The following is a 14,085-nucleotide window of genomic DNA, read 5'->3' on the forward strand; positions in this document are numbered from 1 at the left end:
TTCAGTGGAAGACAGAGCAACCAAAGGCTGCAACTGGGACTTCCAGCTAAAGCAGTTGCCACCCAATGTGAAGAAATATGCTGTGATGGACTTACGGGAGTCCTTATCTCCTGCAAAATCTGAATCTACATATCCTACTAGGTCAAGAGTGTCATTTCTTTTTTCAAAGTTTAAGCTAATATGTAATGAACCATTAATGTATTTTAATACATATTTTAAAGCTTCCCAGTGAATTTTTCCTGGATTGGACATAAACCTACTTAGTAGGGATATTGAATATGCTAGGTCTGGCCTAGTGCTTATCATGGAATACATTATGATCCCTATTACATTTGCATATGGTATATTTTTCATTTTGAGAGATTTTGATTCAGATGATGGACACTGAATTTTAGACAATATAAAGTGTCATGCTAAGGGAACACTGATAGTTTTACATTCAGCCATACCATATTTTGAACTGTTTTAAGAAGGTAGTCATGCTGGTGTATTTTTAGTTTTCTTTTACTTCTATCTCTTTCTACTATCATCCCTAAGATTTTCTTAACTGGTCCTAAGTCTTTCATGTCAAAGTTAGTGTTTAACAGTGACTTTAACTTATAGATCTTTAACTTGGACTTGCTAATAATCAAGATATCATCAACATACAGTAAGAGATAAACAGGGACATCTGATAGTATGTAGTAAAAGCAACTATCATATTTACTTCGATTAAAACCAATCTCAGCAGCAAAATTATCAAACTTTTTATACCATTGTCTAGGGGATTGTTTTAATCCATACAATGATTTTTTTAGTAAGCAGACATGATCAGGATGATTTTTATCAATGTACCTAGCAGGTTGTTCCATGTAAATTATCTCATCTATGTGTCTCCATGTAAAAATGCAGTTTTGACATCCATTTGTTCAAGTTCTAAGTCAAATTGCACTACAACAACAAGCATCATACGTATGGTTTTGAATTTAACTACTGGTGAAAAGATTTTAGTGTAGTTTATTTCTTCTCTTTGTGAAAAACCTTTACCTTCAAGTCTTGCCTTAAATCTTAGAGGATTAGATGGAGACATCCATTCTTTAAGCTTAAACAACCATTTACATTTAATTAACTTTTTCTTATCAGGTCTTGGAACTAGTTTCCAAGTCTCATTGACCTTTAATGTAATACCTCATGTTCGTATAAAGTTGTCACATAATTTCGATGAGTTTTGAATATCAAAAAATTATCTTGATAGCAATTATAAGTACCGAATCGACTGCAGGGAATGCCTCGGAGTGAAATTATCTAAAGAAAATTATATGGTCTCGACAAGCATTCCGAGTTAGGATTTATGGTATCGAAAGAAATCGGATTGGGAACAGTTTTCAGTATAGCTAAAATATAGCTGCCATTTAGGCTGTAAAATCGAATTGTCGTAGGGGACTTCCGAAAAATCAACGGAACCCTAGGGGGGCTTCGGTTTTATGTAATGAGCAACTCTTCAGTAGTTTCTAGATGAAACGATAGCCCGGTAAGAATACTTGGACGAAATCGTCCTTTTTAACTAAGCTTCAAGTTATTAATTTTGTGTTTTCGGTATCGTAATAGAAATTAATTCAGTGTTTGAGGATATTATTGCAATTAGAGAATTATTCTAATAAAATTAGAGTTAAAAATGAGATTTAAATATATATTTTTTTAATTTTGATAATACAATATATAATTATATATATATACATATTCATATACACGTGTGTGTGGGTGGTGGCAGCCATGTCTCTCATCTTCACGCCATATCCTGCAACTTCACCCCATACCCTGCAAAAGATTGGAGAGATTTTCACGCAAAGAAGGTATGGGCAAGCAAATGTGAGACGATGGTGAATTGGCTATAAATAGGAGTTGAGAGATTGAGGGAAGCAGCAAAGGGCAAGCGAGAGAGAGAAATGGTCGAGAGAGAGAGCAAGGGTAGGGAGCTTGGGGAAGGCCGAGAAATGCGAGAGAGAGTGGGAGTCGATGATGGTGGCCAAAGGCAGCCGTGAAGGTGGCCGAAGGCGGCCAGAATGGGCCGCAACAGCTGGCAGTAGCCATGGCCTCAAGCTTCCAGCAGCTGGGCGGCCATGGCGGAGTGAAGCGGAGTAGGTGGCGAGTAGAGGAGCAGCAGGGGTGGCGGCTGCAGGGTTCGGCAACCTCGAGGCGACCGTCGAAGGGTCGAATAGCAGCCGGAGGAGGGCCAAGTTGTGGCGGCTGCATGACTGGTGCGTCACTGTAAGGAAGAGGAAGAAACAGAGGAAGAAGGAAGGAAGGAGAAGAAGGAAAAAAAAAAAGGGAAAAAACAAAAAAAAAAGAAGAAAAAGAAGAAATGAGAAAGATGGCATGTTGCTATGCGCAGGGGAGGTGGGAGGAAGAAGATGAAGTGAAGGGAAAAGAAAAAAGAAAAAAAGAAAAAAGAAAGAAAAGGAAGAAAAATAGGAAAAATTAGAAAAAAAATTCTAGAAAAATCTCAAACAATAGGATTTGGATATTTCTTAATATTTCAAAGATTTTGGGAGAGAAATCAATTCAAGCACGCGTTTTGAAAATATGGCACGCATACCGAGAAAGCTGAAGAAGCTAACTCAAGGTAAGTAAAATTTCTTAGAAAATTTCAAAAATTCAAGAATATTATTTTATAAATTTTCATAGTGAAATATTTGAGAAAATATTTTAGAAATATTTAATTTGGAATTATTGAGGAAAAATAGGAAGAAATAAAGAGAAAATTATAGAAAATGCCAGAAATTATGGAAAAATAAGTTTGAATGTTTATTTAAATAATTATGATGATTAGGATGCTTTGAGGAATAAGTTGAAGTGACTTGTCAAATTTTGAGATTGGCACGCAAATCGAGGCGATGCACGAGGCAAGGCATGGATATCGAGGTAGCCCGATAAGCTTTAGAAGGTAAATGGTACTCCCCAATTAAAGTTAGTTTATGGAAAATGCTTGGTTTATGTTCCTCGAAAATGTTTTCATATTGACATGTCTTGATATGTATCCATCACGTAGACTGCATACATGACATGACTATAAAATGCATAAATACACGTTGATATCATTGATCACGCGCATTTGTGGCCGTAGGGAGTACGAATTGGCATTGCTGCTTTACCAAGGGTGCACCCATACACCCCGGCATCGAAAGAGGTGGCTGCAAAAATAGTAGGTAGCATGAGTGGTGCAGTTGACACCTACGAGGAAAGACATTGCATATACACACTGCATAGTATTATGTACCCTTAAATGATTCATCATCTAACTTGGGTTTTGCCCCTGGAACATTCAAACGTTCCAGATGGAGATTGTAGCAGATTCGAGGATAAATGATGCATGAAGTGGCATTTAGCAGAGTGCATGAAGAATGAAATGTATGTTACGTAGCCCCTGTATTTAAGTTCTACTCCTTTAGATTTTGAACGTTTTGAGGAATGTTGAAGATATAAGAATTTATTTATGATTAATATTAAGATATCAAGTTTTGATCTTTGTTTCCGCATTTGATGTGTATAGTGAATCTCTTTCGAGATTAATGTATGGGAATTTTGAGACGAGTTTCGAGGTATGATGTGATTTAGAATTAAGTTTGAAAAGAAAAAAAATTATTGTCCCTAAATTGTCTCAATTTACAACACGCTCGAGAAAGCGGGGCGTTACTCTTTGTGTGTGTGGGGTGGAGGTGGCGAAGAATTGTTTCTTTCTTTTAACTCTTTGTGGCTTTCTCCAAGGATGGGTTAGCTCCTTGAACATCTCTATCAATCTTAATTTGAAATGGTGAAGTGTAGCTTTCAAGTGTGAGCAGTAACGAGACAAGAGTTATGCAGACAAAAATTAGCATTTCTTTTCTTTTTATTTTTATTAATACACCATCACAAACGCCCCTCGCAGCTTGGCCTCACGATTCCTATAGGAGAGGTCAATCAAAGTACCCAGCAGCTAATTCAATCCCTAGCCTTTCTGCAAACGTGAGGTTAGCAGACGATTTTTCAACTTTCAGCATTGCCCTGACTGTTGAACTTTCTCCCATGACTAGTTCTCGAACAAATAATCTAATATCTCAAAGAACAACACCCTAGCGCATTCTTTCTTTGTCAATTGATCTATGCTCTTGAGGCAGCATTTCTTTCTTTTTGAAATATATCTGAGATGTGTTAGCGTTGGTTTAGTATTGACATTTATGAATTCATGATTTGTTCTACCATTGCTATTATGCAAACATCTTTAGAGATGTGAACTATGGATATGATGTTGCTATACCATGATAAGTGAAAATTTGGAGAAAAAAAAATGATTATTCGATATCTAATGCAGAATAATTATACTAGAGTGTGGGCAAAATTTTCTGCATGAACTATAAGCAAAATGATTATGACTGTCTTACAAAACAATGATTAAGGTAGTGATTATTCAAAATTAAAAAATATAGGTGAGAAAATACTAGAAAGATGGCATGTTACTACATGCCTGTTGTTATCAAGAGATAGAATTGATCATGAATGGAAAAGGGTATTAGAGAATATGGGTCAAGGAGAAGATCAATGCTCAAAGATCTCCGCTTTGAGCTACAAATATTTATCTTCAAAGTTAAAATTATGTTTTTCATGCTTTGGCATATTTCTAGAGGACTATAAGATTTGTGCATCAAAATAATTAATTTATGGATAGCTGTGGAATTTTTACATGGCTGTGGAGTAAGAGAGTTTTAAGGATGCGGGACAAGATTACCTATATCACCTACTTGGTAGAAGCCTTATTCAAGTTGTTACAAAGACGTTCAAAGTTGTCATATCCATGATGATATCTTCCATGAGCTTTGCATTAGGAAGACTAGGGAGATCAACTTTTTTTTTTTTTTTTAACACTATTAGTGAGGTACCTGCTTATGCTCATTACCTAGTGCACGTCGAGTCATTATCCATTAAAGTAATCTTGGCAACTATGCCTCTATAGATTATCAAATTTGAGAAAAAAAAAAAAATCAGGTTAAGGGTCTTTTTTTTACTGGACACTTAAAAATCTCTTCAAGTGCAAAGTGCAATGGAAGACAAGATTTCCAAATCTTTTCTACATGAAGTTGACAATTTTAAATACTTGCATTACCTCCCCCTCTCATGAAGTCAAGATTCAAAAGTCTTAAAAGCCCTTAGTGCACAGGTCGAGTAGTCGGTCTGTGATAAGTTGAGATTTACACTAATATATTGTGGTTTCGACTTTTTGTCACTGTATAGTAAGATAAAATCTTCATCTATGACTTACCTCTTTTATTGAAATCAAAGATGAAGGACGGACAATAAATCCCAAGATTCAAAAGTCTTACATGTCACAAAGTCATCCTTCCTAATTTTGCATGGGAAATAAAGCTACTACGACATATTTTCTTAGCTCTTTCTATTGGGCTCCCTCTGTATGTGGAGTCAACTTAAATAAGTTTCCTTGATTGAAATTTCTTTACCAAACTTTCAGACCCTCTATAGATTACTTGTCAAAGTTTTTCAGGACAATTGGTTACACAAACTTGATTATTTGAGAACATTGAAAGTCTTCTGAGTAGAATATCATTGGATTTGGAATTTTGTGTATGTTTTGGTTTCTTCCCTGTATATAATAAGAATTTATTTTATTCAATTTCATGTCTTTGTGGTAAAAATTAAAATATTTGATAAATAATGCAAAATGCTGGTTTATGCAGTTATTATGGTCTAAAATTGCTTCAATGTTTTACGCAAGCCTTGGCACAGAGGAAGAGGATATATATATTTGTTTCAGATGGTGCAAAAACTGATATATCTGGCCTTCAGATTTGGTTTATCCTCCCTTATGTTTATCCTGTTCTTTAGTTTAAGCATATATTTCTACTCTTATGTCAGATTCAATCTATGCTTGATTACATTATGTATGTGAACTGTAAAGTAGACAAAATTTCTTGGCTAATTGCTTAGCTTGACAGGTCCTTTTTGGCTCCATTGTTACAATGGCAGATCAAGACCCTTCATATCCGGTAGATAGTCTACGCTTGCTTTTACTGAAAAAGAAAAATAGGAGTATCCCATCACCACCTTATGACAATTACCTTTATATACCCTTATTTGTTAGTCATTTCCCTTTATGTTTCCCATTTTGCTTATCATTTTTTACTTTTCTTTATGTACAATGCAATATTTTACTTATTGCTTATATCTCTGTTGTATCCCAATTTGTAGACTTACTATTTTCACTTTGTACAATGCATATTTTATTTTTTGTATAGCCATCTATCATTTGGCATGGATGATGTCATAAATGCTATTTTTTTTGTCAATAGAGGATATTAATATATCTTTTACAAGACTAGAAAGGTATTTTCAGCTACAATTCTACAATCTACTTCAAAGATAACATACCCTTATAATTGTGATGTATATTTAAATTTGACTAAGATTGAAATTCTTAATTTGATCGTAATTATGATTTCGAATTTAATTGTGATTAAAATATTGTTAAATTCGATTTTGACTGAAATTTATTTCATTTAAAGGAATATACTCATAAATCATCTTTTGATTATGATAGAATTTTTTGTATATACCTATAAATGATTTTATGTCTAATATTTTAAAATTAATTGCACCAATATCACTTTTGTTACAGTAATACTTGCTTGGTAATATTTTATTTTATTTTTATTTATTATTTTTTTAAATTTAGTTTTTTCACGTAAAAATTATGTATTTGTGTGTGTGATTGATGATTTGATTATGATTTATATTCCATCTAATTTAGTAACAAATTGATAGCAGAGCTGCTGAATTAAATCATCAATGACAAATCTCAGCCATTGGTTGGAGAAGAGTGCCTAACCCAATATCTATCTTGCTATGAGTTTGATCAACATATAGATCATATTGGTAGTTCATAAAAATATCAGGGGACAATATTGGCGTCAGAAGTGATTTTATGCAGCTGCCCAGATGCAACCCAAACACCACAACTGCCACAAATACAATTGAGTGATGAATGAAGGTAGTGAGGCCTGATCTACTTACTAGTACTCGTAATCACTGTCCACCACAGCTGGAAAAAGGCAAACACCGCCTAGGCAGCCGCTTGCTTTACCTTCCTTACCTCCTCTCCTCTCTCTCTCTAGCCTCGGTTGAGTATACAATGTTAGTAAGTTGCCACAACGTTTGACAAATCTCCCCTTATAAGGACCCATCTCCCGAAAGTTCTGTAAACACAGTAATTCCAAGAGGAAGCCCTCATAGAAAGGATACAGATGCAAACTTCAACAAAACATCTCAAATTAGATTTTTATTAATATACACAACGAAACCTTACATAATAATGAAACATTACATCAATATTTTAAACGGGCACATCAACCCATACATAACAAAATAATAAGAAGGGCACAAAAATAAAGTACTTCAATTACAACTTTTAGCCCTTTACCCCCAAAATAACCCCCAAGGACCATAGGTTTGCAGTGATTCTGTACACATATCTAACACCCGCTCAAGCTTGGCTAGACTCACTACCCTCCTTTGCCTTCCCCTTGCCTTTACCTGAAATGATGCGAAGAAGCAATATGAGCCGCAAGGCTCAGCAAGTTCATGTAGCAATTAAAGGCATAATGAATGAATCAAGATAAGCATAACATGATATCTCAACCGCAACATAAAAAACTCCCTTACCATGAGGGACTAACATTGGAAACAAGACAATAAGATTAGGTTGAGAAATTTTCACCGTAGCTACTTATTGATCCTCATGCCCAATGCCATGCTCCATGTCAATGTATATGTAAACCCATGCAATATGCATAAATGATGTGGATCTTCGTTCACCCACGCTTTGGTTCGAACCAGACGGCATTTCATATTCTTGTGGACTCACATCCACCCATACACACACTGGTTTAACACCAGGCGGCATTTCATATTCTTGTGGACTCACATCCACCCACACATTGGTTTAACACCAGGCGGCATTATGGGTCCAAATCCCCTACAGCTAGGCATAAGCCCACTGGCATTATTAGGATATCCCTTGCTCACATGCACATTTAATGCCATGCAAAAAAACAATTCAAAATGCACGCATGTATTCCACTATGTGCTATGCACCCGTAATATCGATCAATGGAGTAATGCATTCTCAAAAGATTATTACCCCCATCCTAACCAAATATATTTCCATGATAGAGTCCATTTATAACATGCTTTGATATGCTCATTCCATCCCAAGTGTCCCCATGTATAAGCACCTTAGCAACTCCCAATCCAACCATGTCATGTCAATGCTCACGCCACCACTAGACACAAAACATGATCCCAGATATATTCAAACCCATACCCCAATGTCCCAATGCATCACCATGTAATGTGTAATAATAAATAAATCAAAATATAACACCACCCCAAATAGCAATCATCTGGAACCTACCCCGATAAGGTTCAGCATCATTCCACAAGGAAATGTAGGGAGAAATAGCCCTACTTGGCTAGAAAATACAAAATGCATTTCAAGTTGGACAATGCCACAAATAGTTATGCCTCAAACATCAAAGCATTATTGGATTGGAATTGAAGATTTCAATTTCTAGCTTCTAGTTCATCGAGCTTCAACTCATCCAATTTTTGTCCAAATACCCAAAAATTATATACCAAATCGATACTTATCGAGTCTAGTTTATGAAATTTCAAACGGTTCATCAATTGGATATCTACACAAAAAGTTATGGCCGAAATAGTATAGGGTGCGCAGTGTAGCCTACCGCGGGAGTCGACTTTCGACATCCGAAAGTCGACTCTCGAGGCAAAGTCTACTGTCACATGTCCAGAGTCAACCTAGCAGAGAACCCTTCATGAAAAGTCGACTCCTAACACCCCAGAGTCGACTGTTGAACCTCCAGAACCTAAAAATGACGAACAAAACACCCCAAAACCCTTCAAACCTTCCAATACTCCAATAAACTCCAATTCCACCATAATCCTTCATCCCAAAAGGTATTACAACCTCTATTTCAAGAGCCAAATGAAACCAACAAAATCAAACAAGGGATTTGAGAGATTTACAACAATTTTTACATAGCTTTTCAAATCAAGCTTTTCTTGAAAAATACCAAAGCTAAATGAATCAAAGGGAAGAAAAAGGAGTTTAGAACTTGCCTTTAGAAGCTTTTCCTTTAGGATTCCACTTGAAGAGCAACCACAACAAAAAAAATACTTCACTCTACAATCAAAAACTAAGAAAAATAAGCAAGGAAAGAAGAAGGGAAACAAACTCAACTTGATCAATCTCTCTTGGAAGCACAACAAGCCCTCCTCACTTATATATATATATATATATATATCCCATATCTCCATAATTACAAAACTACCCTTACACACAATAACTTAAATGGAAAAATGCTTATATGCAAATAATACCTTGGTTTGATTTAGGCCCCACAAACTTTTCAAATAATCATCACACACATACCTTGCAAATAATTATGGGTCCCACTTCCTCTTAAGTCAAGCCTTTGACTTCTACACATTTCCATTTCCTTTGCACAACACCTGAAAATATCATACATAATTCCTCACAATTCTCTAAGATTATTATCCAAATAAATTAATTAGTTCGAGTTCATACACTTCACTGATACTCGGAACGGGTCGTTACACCCCCCGAGCACAATAACACTATTTTAGATATTCTTATTTTTTTCTCCTCTTTTTTTGGTCATTATCAAAAGAGGTTTCCCTAAAAACAATAGAGAGATTGCATGAGAATGCCCCCCGATAGGTAGGACATTTGTAAATAATTTGTTTCCTTATTTTATGTATTTGAATTCACTTATGAGTAATTTTGAGTATTGACACAGTAAGAAAGATTTTAGAAAAAAAAAACAGAACATTGAAATTTCATTGAATATGTATAATATATTGAAAAATACATGTGAAAAATCTATCTTAGAGCTGGTGGTGGATCTTCCTTGGATCCTTCTTCCTCCACTATTGTCCTTGAAGACTCTTGGGCTGCTGTCTTTATCCATCATGTTGATTGTTTGGATAAAAATGAAAGCATAATGTTGCCTTTATGCCATTGCCAGCTGTTGGTGTTGCGAGTCATTCTACAAGGTCCAATGGGCCAATTGAACGGCTCACAGAAAAGAGATAAAAAGACGATTTTGTCTTCGCCTATTTTGCAAATTTGCAAAGCAGGCCACTGCCCCCCTCTGCACGTCTCCCCTGCCATGGCCACCGCTCGCCTCTTAGGGTAGACGCACAAAGCAAAGGGGGAGGAAATCCATGGGAGGGAGAGAGCAGGGCGTGGAGGTAAAATGGTCTTTTTACCCCATTTCAATAAACCTATCGGGCTCTCTAGCATTTTCCTGGCCTTGCTAATGTAAGGATTGACTTAATAAAAATGAAATCTTGGTCTTCTGGGAACTTGCTGGTGGGCTTCTTGCTAATTCCGGGAACTTGCTGGTGGGCTTCTTGGGCGTTGTTCTCCTTATTTCTACTACTACACTTTCATTCTTGTTCTGGTCGATTGAAGGTTGTTGCTGCCGGGAAATCTAACATGGCAGAAATGCTTAGTTCAGGAGTTGTCCGAAAACTTGCTGATATTGCAGGTAATCTAATTGCAAGAGAAGGCTCTCGCTTGTCTGAGTTGGAAGAAAACATTAATTGGATTCGAGAAGAGATGAGTTCTATTAAAACTTTCTTGGAAAATGCTGATGCAGTAGAGTCAGAAATCGGAGGATTGGCTGACTTCATCAGGAGCACTTGCGATCTTGCTTATGATTTGGAGGATATCATGGAAGAGTACTTCCCTAAGCTATCACCACCTAGAAGGAATGGCTGGAAGGGGCGTCTTGGTTGGTTATGGAAAGCCAAAACTGTTCGTGACTTTGCGGTGGAGATTGAAAAACTAAAACGAAGGGCGGTGGATATAAAACGCCGGAGAAAGACTTATAAAGTCCCAGATGCAACTGGCTGTCCTGGAAAACAGGGATGGGATCCAAGAAGAACTTTTCCTCACACTGACGAAGTAAATGTTGTTGGTATGGACAAACACATTAAGGAATTGGAGGCCAAAGTGACGGATCAAGATTCAGTGCATCGTGTGATCTCAATTAGAGGCATGGCCGGTATAGGCAAGACAACACTGGCCAGAAAGGTATACAATTCTGTTCGAAAAAGTTTTGAATGTTCAGCTTGGATTTATGTCTCTCAACAACCAAATCCATATGGACTTTTACATGATATAGCAAGGCAAGTTGGCTTGACGGAGAAGCAGCAAAAACAGGACTTGGAGGGTAATTTGTTTCGCCATTTAAGCCTAAAAAGGTATGTGATAGTAATTGATGATATATGGCAGATTGAACCATGGAATGCTTTAAAAAATGGCATTCCTGTTAATTCCATGAATGGCAGTAGAATAATCATCACTTCCCGATCCAACGATATATGTAGACAAATTGGTGGGCAAAATTTTTTACATGAATTGCAACACTTAGACGAAGAAAAGAGCAGAGAGCTCTTCTTCAAAGTGGTTATGGCTGCCCCACAAGACAATGATGAAGATGGTGATCCCTCACAATTGAAAAACATTGGTGAGAAAATACTAAAGAAATGTGGCGGTGTGCCGCTTGCGATAGTAGTTATAGCAGGAGTGTTGTTATCAAGAGATAGAAGCATACAAGCATGGAAAGGTGTATTAGAGAGTATAGGTAAAGATGGAAACCAATGTTCAAAGATATTTGCTTTGAGCTACAAGGATTTACCTTCAATGTTGAAACCATGTTTTTTATATTTCGGTCTATTTCCAGAGGACCACGAAATTTCCACATTTAGACTAATCAATTTATGGGCAGCTGAAGGATTTATCCATGACAGTGGAGTAAGGGCGGTTGAGGATGTGGGGCAAGATTACCTAAATCAATTAGTTGGTAGAAACCTAATTCAAGTTGTCAACAGGAGGTGCGACGGGACAGTTAGATTTTGTCGTATTCATGATCTCTTGCACGACCTTTCCATTAGCAAGGCTGGGGAGATGAACTTTCTTAACACTCTGAATAATGTAGCCACTAGTGCATATTGCCTTGCACCACGCAGAGTCACTACCTCTTCTCAAATTGATGCTAGGAACTACGTATCTTCAAATCATCAAACTCCAAAGCTTCGGGCTTTATTATGTTTCAATGATTTTAAAATGATAGGTCGTCTTAGAAACTTCAACAAATCTCTTCGAGTACTAATTTTGATGGACCCAAGTGGGCTGGGGGCTCCTATGAATGAAATTGTGAAGTTAAAACACCTCTATCACCTTGAATTGGGAGGGGAATATATTATCGAGCTTCCTTACGCCATCAGCAATTTGGAAAATTTGCTGACCTTGGATCTAAAGGAATGTGCGGCAGTCATCCTCACTGAGGTCATCTGGAAAATGAAGCAACTAAGACATATTCTATTACCTCCTGACTTTAGGGCTTCTTCAGTCTGTGGGTTCCACTTGGATTGCCATAGGTTCCATTCATTTGAAGTTTCTTTACCAAACCTGCAGACCCTCTTTGGATTGCCTGTCAGAGATTTTGAGGCCAATTGGTTGCACAAACTTGATAGTTTGAGAAGACTGGAAATCCATTTGATAACTAAGCGTATCATTGGGGTATTGTCAAGTGCAAACTCCCTGTCACAGAAGCTAGAAGAATTGCGTATAATAAGCTCAGACGATATGAAATCTGCCTTGGATCTGTCTAGATACGTAAGCCTTCGTAAGTTATACATGCACGGCAGCGGCATAGTGGATTTTGCACGACATGATAAACTGCCAATATGCCTCACAGAGCTTATCCTTCATGGCACTAGGCTGGAAATGGACCCAATGGTGATTTTGAAGAAACTACCTAGACTTAAGATCCTTGTACTTGAATTTGATTCATACCTTGGGAAGAAGAAGATGGTATGCTCTGGAGAAGCTGACAGCTTTCCTCAACTCGAAGTATTGAGAATTTTTGCAAATAGTCTAGAGGAGTTTGTAGCTGAGGAAGGAGCAATGCCCAAACTCAAGCACCTTACCCTCTCTCATTCCATACCGACAGTGAAAGTTCCAGATAGAATCAGAAATATAATCATGATTGACCCATTCATGTCAGGTCAGTAACATTTGTTGTGTTTCATTTGTATTCTTTTGATTATGGGTATATGTGTCTCTCCAATTCATTGGTTCACTGTTTTAATTTGTTTCATGTGCTTGGAAATTATGCATTTTTCTCACAAAATATGGGGTTGGCTTTGTTACATACATGTAAATTCCATCAGGCCGCGACGAGTTGGATGCAGATCCGTAACTTCATTTCCATGACTTCATTTTGGAAGGTTTAAGTCCTTACCCAATTCTTTTACTCTTTCAATTATGCTTTCAAGAAAACAACTCAGAATAGATATTTACCCTAACTACAACTCAGAGTTGAAGGACTTCACATGTGGTGATAATGCCATAATTTGATTGAATTTGCGACGTTTCACAGATGAAAGCACTATCTAAAGGATGATGAATACATGGGCTCTTGATCTTCAAACTGCTTGCTCCTCAATCTATTCTTGCAACATGATGTCTTTCGGCTCATTGCTTCTCATCACATGAGAAGGAATGGTATATGCTTTAGATGTCTGAATTTATCAGTGGGTTTGATTGATATTTAATAAATTTACATATATTGGTTTCTTCAAACCGTCAATAGTCAATCAGTTCATTAGTTGTGTATTCATAATTAAAAAAAATACAAAATATTAATTGTAACACTGTCTTCCACCGGCATTTAAAAAAAGTCTTGAATTCTTCACGAATTTTTGAAGTTTGTTATAATTATTGTTAATGAGTGTGACAGAAGAATTTGCTATCGCATTAAGGCTCGACACAATTAACAATAAAATGTAATGGCATAAATCATAATTTAAAATTGAAAGTAAAGGAGGAAAGTTTAATGCATAATTGAAAAAATTAAAAATTAAAGATAAACTAAAAGTTTTTTTTTTTTTTTTTTGTAATTAACCAAAATAAAAGTCTAACCTTATACTTGTGGCATTGATATTTTA

The 14,085-nt window shown here is 36.5% G+C and overlaps 2 protein-coding genes across 2 annotated transcripts in view; both read left to right on the forward strand.

The window, feature by feature from the left end:
* Nucleotides 1-14,085, forward strand: part of LOC127806930 (toMV susceptible protein tm-2-like) — an 83,695-nt gene that overhangs the window by 32,392 nt on the left and 37,218 nt on the right. The window lies entirely within an intron of this gene.
* LOC127806929 (toMV resistant protein Tm-2 netted virescent-like) lies at nt 9,966-13,786 on the forward strand. Its single transcript, XM_052344544.1, has 3 exons — nt 9,966-13,142; nt 13,309-13,365; nt 13,518-13,786. The coding sequence occupies exons 1-2, from the start codon at nt 10,409-10,411 to the stop codon at nt 13,335-13,337; spliced, it is 2,763 nt and encodes a 920-aa protein (XP_052200504.1). The 5' UTR covers nt 9,966-10,408; the 3' UTR covers nt 13,338-13,365; nt 13,518-13,786.

The sequence above is a fragment of the Diospyros lotus genome, chromosome 7, assembly GCF_014633365.1.
Source record: "Diospyros lotus cultivar Yz01 chromosome 7, ASM1463336v1, whole genome shotgun sequence".
NCBI lineage: Eukaryota > Viridiplantae > Streptophyta > Magnoliopsida > Ericales > Ebenaceae > Diospyros > Diospyros lotus.